This window comes from Rattus norvegicus, chromosome 20, assembly GCF_021556685.1.
Source record: "Rattus norvegicus strain SHRSP/BbbUtx chromosome 20, alternate assembly SHRSP_T2T, whole genome shotgun sequence".
NCBI classification, from domain to species: Eukaryota; Metazoa; Chordata; class Mammalia; order Rodentia; family Muridae; genus Rattus; species Rattus norvegicus.
The window spans coordinates 5343310-5352038 of NC_141553.1; the positions used below are offsets into that span (position 1 = coordinate 5343310).

The 8729-nt window shown below is 47.8% G+C and overlaps 1 protein-coding gene across 2 annotated transcripts; it reads left to right on the top strand.

The window, feature by feature from the left end:
* Positions 1–2984: 2984 nt before the first annotated feature.
* RT1-Da (RT1 class II, locus Da) lies at positions 2985–7950 on the top strand. 2 transcript variants are annotated; one of them, NM_001008847.2, is given in 5 exon segments: positions 2985–3121; positions 5278–5523; positions 5991–6272; positions 6818–6986; positions 7593–7950. In NM_001008847.2, coding segments are annotated over 4 exon segments (768 nt in total). In that variant the 5' UTR covers positions 2985–3039; the 3' UTR covers positions 6976–6986; positions 7593–7950.
* Positions 7951–8729: the final 779 nt, after the last annotated feature.

Sequence of the window (8729 nt, forward strand, 5' to 3'; positions counted from 1 at the left end):
TGTGAAAGGAGCTCACTCCTCAATAGCCACAATTCTCTGCGAACTTAAAAACACATACACTGATCGAAAAAAAAAATAGAAGAAACCAGGCTTGCTGGTGCCCTGTAACTGTGCCTCACTAGGCCTGATGGAAATCACAAGTTAAAGTTGCAGGGCGTCAGAGAAAGTCCTAGACCAGCCTAGATGAGGGTCTGCCTCAGGATTATACTACAGAACTCCACTGGGCTTCTCATTCAATAGTGGGGCATTTCCCTGCTGTGAGATGAGACCCTAACCTTAATCCCTAATACTCACATAAATAAGTTAAATGGAAAGAAAAAGAAACTGAAGAAGAGATGGAAAGGGGAAAAAAAAAACACACTTCCCACATTCATTGTTTGGAAGAACAAATGTTGCCAAATGTTACTCTGTTATAGGGAGCTTAATGCCTCAGTGTCTCTCCATCAAAATTGCACTCTTCACAGAGCTATAGAAGTCAATCCTAAAGTTTACACGGGGGAAAAAAAAGGACCCCCATAGTTATGGAAATCTAGAGCAAAAGAGCAAATTGGGATATGGTACGGAGCAGCAGCTCGGGGTTCAGAGAGAGAGGGGGGAAGGAAAGCTAAAATGGAAGCTGGGGACTGACTGCAGATCTCGGGCCAAACAAATGTAAAACCCACTGAAGCCCCAGAATTGATCTGGGTCCACTGTGGATGCACTCGTGGCCCTGGAACTGTGGGGGGAATGAGGACAGTAGACAGGCAAAGGGCACTGAGATAGACAGCTCATTTACATACATTCAGTAATCTTTAGGTGATCCCCAGGTGCCTCTGAGGCCCAGTTCTCCCACCCTGTGGTTCCCGAACACACAGTTCTAAGTGTGGACACCAGCTTTGTGGTTTGGGTGGCAGAGAGCACAACGGACCTGTGCCATGTGGTGGTGAGCTGTCACAGGCTTGGACATTGGGCAGCAGGCACAGGTGACATCCTCATCATCCACGGGTGATGTTCCCTCGTGTCCCGTGGGCTCTGCTGGAACTGTGATGTCACTGGGACTTCCCAGAGGCCCCTGACCACTTTACGTTAAAAGTCTACCCTGCCCAGTGCTCTGCCAGCCTTAAGCTTTTTTTTTTTTTTTGTAACATATTCAATTCTGTTTTCTGGAGGAACCATGACGAAGGCTCACCCAGTTTAGTGTCACCAAGGATACAGCATTCAGGTGGCTTCAGAAATCCCCTCAGACACGCAGGAAGTTAGGCTTTGGGAGAATAGGAAACCACGAACGGTGTCCTCATAGAGACTTCCCCCCCATTACAGAAAAGGGGAACTGAAAGCCATTCTCTGAAATCCAGTTTAATAATCTCGTGAGCAGAACCAATCAGCAGACAGGAACTGGGCAGCATCATAAGTTGCTGAGTAGCACTGTGTATTTGGAAGGACTTTAAACTTACCACTCACTTGCCAAGAGTATGGCATTACAGAAGCTAGCAAAAGATAGATGCAAAAATCGTGGGAGCTGGATTTGGCTCTGAAAACGAGGCCAGCCTGCACCATAGAATTGTATCATCAACCTCCTGACCCCAGGACGATACCGTTAGTGATCTGGGAGTTGATGTTGGATGTCTTAGCCCCTGGCATGGTCAGACCATCAGCAGCCAAGAGGATGGCTGCCCTCCTGGTCTGTGAGGGTCTTTGTATGGCTAGATAGGACCTCAAAACAACCACTACTATGCGGAGGATTCAGCAAACCATTTGTTCAGCCCCAGATGGGTAACCTTGCTGCTTGGAGGCTTCCCTTTCGCTTTTAGTCCTTTCTGTTTGTAAGTAAATGTTTCTCTGTGCATTATGCAGTGTTTCCAGAAACGAGAGTATGTAAAAACCTCCTCATCTTCAGGCACCTCTGTGTAGAATCTCAAGATACACTTTTGGTTCAAAACTTCAAACCAGGGCTAGAGAGATGGCTCAGTGGTTAAGAGCACCGACTGCTCTTCCAGAGGTCCTGAGTTCAATTCCCAGCAACCACATGGTGGCTCACAACCATCTGTAATGGGGATCTGATGCCCTCTTCTAGTGTATCTGAGGACAGCTACAGTGTACTGATATATAATAAATAAATAAATAAATAAATAAATAAATAAATAAATAAATAAATCTAAAAAAAAAAACCAAAAACTTCAATCCATGTAAGACAGGAGGAGAGCTTCCACAGCCTATTGACCCAGGATACAGGGTAGTGAGGGCCTCCTGTGGGCCTCTACTGTCCCCAGGGGAATAAGGCTTACCCAGGCCATTCCTTAGCAGTGACCTCCACGTCCAAGCTCAGCTTCGCCCTCAGGTCACAATCTGACTAGAGATCCTCTCCAGCCCACGGTTTCTAGTGATCTCTGCCCATCTCCAGAGGCAGCCTCCCACCCCTCTCTGGTCTTTAGAGCTTTGGGGCTCAGTTTATTTTCCAGTGTCCTCAGAAAACAGCAGTTGCCAGTGGTCCTGGAATCGTGGGCTGAATTGTCCATGTTGGGGTCTAGCCCACTGGGAAAGGAGATCCCCAAGTGGCATCCTGTTACCAGAATCCAGGCATTTTCCATCGCCTGACTGTTCAGTTTCTCTTTGGATAATTCAATGTCCCTTGAAAGCAGTCTTCCCAGCCGTCACACTCAGAGGTACAATTGCCATTTTCCACATTAGCGGTTTTTAATTTATTCTAGACTCACTAATGTGTTTCAGGTAGGACGGGACGGGAGAGTGTGTGTTTTACCAACATTTCCAAACTCTTGAATTTGTGTTCTGTTTGTCTAAAGACTTTTTTTTAATAAGTGGGGAAGCTTCTTCTTGAAGAAAGTTGTTTCTTGAAATGTTAAGCAGAAACTCTGATACTAAACAGTGGGCCACATAGGTCCTCGTTGCAAGAAACCTTTCCCTAGCAACAGATGTGTTGGTCTGGAACATTTTTCTGATTGGCTAGAACTCAAGTGCTTTTGATTTTAATTCCTTTTAGTTCTTGTTGATTCTGCCTCAGTCTGAGATCTCTTCTGACCCCACCAAACACACAAGAAGAAAATGGCCACACTTGGAGACCTGGTGATAAGATTTTTCTTCATGGCTGTCCTCATGAGCCCCCAGAAGTCGTGGGCTATCAGAGGTAAGTGCTAAGAAAACCAAAACCAGGACAGTAGACTGTGTGAGGCTTTGGAGAAATGAACGTAGGCATAGACAGTCTTTGAACTGAGAGATAAGAATGGCAGGCACCACATATGTCTAAATCTGAAGGTTATAAGGCAGTTATAGTTAGAGTGATTCAGATTTAGTTGAATGAGACAAACCAAGGCATCCACTGCTGAGGACTGCTCTCCCTCCAAAGGTCAGACTCTTGGGGCTATGGGACAGTCGTTTTCAATAGACACCAACAAGCCGCATACCTGGGTTTTATATATTTTTTTTCTGGAACACTGGGAAAATTAATAATTGGAAACCTCACACACTTACGCAAAGATCAAGTGAGATAATGTATGAGAAGCCTTCAGTGCCATTCTTGTCTGAGTATACTGTTCACATCAGTCCTGTTGTATTCAACCACGGACACTGTATTTAAGGTCACTAGAAAGAAAGGTCATCTTCCCACAGCACATGTACCCAAGAGGGAGGGCAGGCACATTGATATGAAGTGCATTTCGTTGACTGACTCTTGGGGCAGTGATAGCCGTGCCAGCCCCATTCATAGGGCATAGCAGATGCTACAAGATCTGTGGTCACCACTACTGAGTTCTAGTTACCAGAGGGCAGAGATGTAAGTGGACCTTGTCATCATCTCCAGAGCAGATATTTTGTGCTGTTGTACGCACCTGTCCTGAGAAAGGGCTCTGCATCGTGAGCAACCCCCGTAGACAAGAAAGGAAGAAAGGAAGTGAGAAGGGTGGAAAGCCAGCTCCAGCCACACAAGAGCAAGTCTGGGTTCCTCCTGCCCAAGACGGTCTTAGAGAGGCAGATGTTCTTCCTGTGCAGCGGAGCGGGAGGGAAGAGGAATATAGAATATACGTTTGTGCATAAAGACAACCATAAGATAAATCTCTTGGCTGAACATTAAAATCGGTCACCTCATTCTTAAGGATAACAGAGAAGCCCGCGTCTCCTTATCTCCCTCGCTGTTGGTTATCCTCCCTGTCAATCAAACCAGACTACGCCCCACAAAGGCGGCCCCAGTCTAAGTGGTTAGATAAAGGTCCAGTTTCCAGGTCAACCAGCTACGCCCCTTCTCACCGAGGTACCCTTGGGTGGTGTATAGGTGATCCAGAGCATAGCAAGGTCTCGGTGAAATCTCCTGGGTGCCCCAGACACCGCTTGTATCTCTAAGGGTTACTGGTTAAAGGATTTTCTGAGCATGAAATGTCAGCAGAGTTTGTTAGGTCTGGTGAGGTTCTGAAAGTTCCTGTTTCAAACCTATCCTCGTAGGATGGGACTCAGCAGAGCTGCAACGGGAAACTCCCGTGTTAGGTAGACAGTGATCGGCTCAGGTCCCAGGTTAAGCAAAGGGATCAGGTGTCACAATTGTACTTGGTTCCTGAATTCCCAACGGATCCTTCTCTACTCAGGGAGTACAGTGTCAAGATAAGAAGTTCCTGTGGGCTGACCCGCACCACAGAAATTGAGGGACGTTTCTTTCTTATGCGCCGCGGCCAGATTTCTAAAGCCATGACGCCATTAAATACCCACTCAAATCTGTTTTCTGAATCAACCTGCCTCTCCAAGGCCCAAGGGACAGTGTAGGAGAGGAGGCAGAAAGAACCTCAGAGCCAGAGGATGGGGAGGGCTGTGAGATACTGTGGCATGTGGCATGGCCGTTGCACACATGAATGAACTTACAGTGGCTTGCAGTTACATGCATAAGACCTTCACAGGCCAGTTAAACAATGTAGCACGGGCAGGGGAGGGGCCCCGGAGAGACCTTTTACAGTTGATGGAGAGTATGTGTTTGGGGGGGGGGGGGTGGCCTCCAGTTGGCGGCTCATGCTGGGGCGCATGACCTCACACCCACGCACGTATGGACAACAGTTGGCTCGGTGTTAACACAGAAGGCTGTGTCGAAGGCTATGTCTTGCAGCCCCATCCGTTCATAGCTCCCTTCGTTCTCACCTGCCGGCTCAGTGCAGACGTCCATCACCCAGACCCTGCCTCTTCCCTAACTCCCACTCTATGCTCATCCATTCCGCTTGTCCATCCACGCACGCCCACCCAAACGCAGATGGGTTCTCCCCTTCCCTCTTCCCTCTCCCTCCCTAATCCCCTTTCCTTTCCTTCCAGAGGAGCACACCATCATCCAGGCGGAGTTCTATCTTTCCCCCGACCAAAATGGAGAGTTCATGTTTGACTTTGACGGCGACGAGATTTTCCATGTAGATATTAAAAAGTCAGAGACCATCTGGAGACTTGAAGAATTTGCACAGTTTGCCAGCTTTGAGGCTCAGGGTGCATTGGCTAATATAGCTGTGGACAAAGCTAACCTGGACATCATGATAAAGCGCTCCAACAACACCCCAGATGCCAATGGTACCCACCTCTCCTCTGCATCCCCCTCCTCCCAGATGTGGGAACTCAGCTTTATAACAGATCCTTTGGCAATTTTTATAAGGGCGCGAGGGGGTCTTCCTTGCCCTTCTGAGACCTAAGTTCACTCGGCACAGCAAATCCAATTCTTAGGCCACAGACCCAGGGATTTTGGAAGTCTGTTCCTTTGTTTTGCTGTTATTGTAATCTTGGTTACAATAACATTTATGAAATCACTTGCTGGAGCCTACACAGGGGGAGTGAGGAACCAGGCTGGGGGTGTGGGTGGAACTGGGTGGGTGGTTGAATACTGGCTCTAAAATGTCAGATCTGGGAATAGGATAAGGTGACTGACTCCTCAGGGCATGACTCCTTTAGAGTCGTGAGGTAGCATTGTACCACAGGCCAGCATGGGAAGAGCAGAACAAACTGAAGGAATGAAAGCTAATTTATATCATGTTCCCACACAGTGATTCCAGAGGTGACTGTACTCCCCAAAAGCCCGGTGAACCTGGGAGAGCCCAACATCCTCATCTGTTTCATTGACAAGTTCTCCCCTCCAGCGGTCAATGTCACCTGGCTTCGGAACGGACAGCCTGTCACCAAAGGCGTGTCAGAGACAGTGTTTCTCCCAAGGGAGGACCACCTCTTCCGCAAATTCCACTATCTCACCTTCCTGCCCTCCGTGGAAGATTACTATGACTGTGAGGTGGATCACTGGGGTCTGGAGGAGCCTCTGCGGAAGCACTGGGGTAGGGTGCTTTCATTGCTTCACTTCTAGACATCGTGCTTCAGTGCTGAGTCCTGGACACTTAGCATTCACAGTGTAGCGATGGGAACACAGCTCACTGTTAGAGCAACGGCCTCGTAGGTGTGCGGCTTCAAGTTCAATTACCAGCATCCCAAACTAAGAGTTCAAAGTGTTTCATCACACTGACTACAATTTACACACACACCTCTGTTCTCTCGTAAAGCACAGTCGTTCACTTTTGGGGAAAAAAAACCCACTATGAATGCGGGTGCTTTGCCTGTGTGTATGTCTGTGCACCATGTAAGTGCCTAGTGCCCTCAGAGGTCAGAAAAGAGTGTCAGATCCCCTGCAACTGGAGCTACGTGCAGTTGTCAGCTGCTGTATGGATGCTGGGAATGACACCCAGTTTCTCTGCAAGAGCAGCCAGTGCTCTTAACCAATGAGTTGCCTCTCCAGCCCCAGCATGCGCTCTTCTTTCTAACATTGACCACCGGTGCCATTTCCTACAACAGCAACTGACCCCCTCCTCTGCTTTATTTTCCCCAGAGTTTGAAGAGAAAACCCTCCTCCCAGAAACTAAAGAGAATGTCCTGTGTGTTCTCGGGTTGTTTGTGGGTCTGGTAGGCATCGTCGTCGGGATTGTGCTCATCATCAAGGGCCTTCGGAAACGCAACGCAGTGGAACGGCGCCAAGGAGCCCTGTGAGATACCAGGAGGTGCGGTAGATGTGCTCAGAGTCTGACAGATGTGTGGGGGTCTGAGAGAGGAAAGCAGGGGTGTGGTGCCTTGAAGAGAAGTGTGAGGCATAGTGGTGTCTCTAAATTCCCTTTGTTGGAAGAGTTGAGCTTTGGTGTCAGATGTTACCCAAACTTTCAGGTTTTGTGATCTCGTCCTTGGGTATTCCTGGACTTCTTATGAGCCAGCTCCCAAGACTGTTGACCCACAGAACACTGGATTCTTGTGGCATAGGGAAGTTAGTCTCAAGGCTCAGACATGCAGCACTTCTGTGTCTCAAGGCAGCAGCCATAGCTCCAGAGTCTGAAGCCTTTGGAGTTAGGCTCTTGGATCTGTGGCATGAACTGGAAATCTCCTGAGTCCATGACTAGCATCGATTTTTCAATCTGAAAGATGCTTCTAAAGGGATCTGGGAAGAGGCAAGGCATGTTGATAAGGTTTGAGGTCCATGTTGGGAACTCAGATCAACATTTAAGGACTTATCCAGAGCCACATGTCCGAGGAAGGAAGCTGAGGGGCTCTCAATCCTTATCGTGAACTCCCTGGTAATTCTGTGTGTGTGTGTGTGTGTGTGTGACCCACCACAGGTGATGGCTTCCGTGAGAGCTCATTGAAGAAATGTGCTGTGACAGCATCTGAGGCTACCCCTTTTCTCAGCTCTTCACCTCAGCAGAGACGGCATCTTCTGCAGTTTCCAACCTCAAGCCTCGCGGCAGATTCTCTGGTCTAATGTCTGGCTGGGGTTCTCCGTCTGCTTCCTGTATCTATATTCTATTTTCCATCATTTATAGTAATTCCTCTGTGGCACATATCACAGAGCTCTTCCTCCGCTGCGGAACTTTCTAAGAATGGAGGCATCTTCTGTTCACTTACGGCTTGACATTTCTCCAAACTGTGTTTTCTTTTTCTTTTTTTCAATAAATAATAAACACCTTGGGTCCTGAAGTGGTTTTGTGTCTGAGTCAGTTCTTGGTGGAGAGCAGGGGGCCTGAGGAGTATGTGTGCTTTCCCCATGTCTGAATGTTAAGTACCTTTTACAAGGTCTGGGATTAGTCGGAAACCCAGACTCAGTAGGGTGTTAAGCATCTGTACATATTAGTGCTTAAAGACATGTCCATCTGGTAAACCTCAGAGTGGCAACATGTCCATCTGGTAAACCTCAGAGTGGCATTGGAGTTGCTGTACAGCAGACTCTGGATTGATTGGGGGGGGGGTCTGTGGGGGAGAGAGTTGGAGATGGGATATGAGAGTGACTGTGACCCTTTCCCCCTTCTACCCTTTCCCCATCCGGTGTGAAATTATCAAGGAAAGTCAATGAGATTCTGGAGAATTCTAGAGAAGAATTCTGAGATTCTAGAGAACAACAACATTAACTAGACTCAGTCTCTCTCCCTCCTTCTCCCCCTCCCCCTCCTCCTTCCGCCTCTCTCTGTATGAAGATGCCATGAAGTCTAAAAGTTGTGAGGAGATGGTTGGGGGATCATGGGAGAGAAGCTTGATGGGAGAGGGAAGGATGGAAATGATGTAAAAACTATACAAATACAGTATAGTTAAGTATGAACTCCCCAGACAAATTTTTTTTGAGGAGAGAATGAGAATTAATACTTGGCTCTTGAGATGGCTTCTATGCATATCCTTAGCAGAGTAAATCTCAAAAGTTAGGGCCTGGCCATGGATAACTAGTGAGAATGACACAGTAAAGACTGTTGTGGGTACAGCTGGGA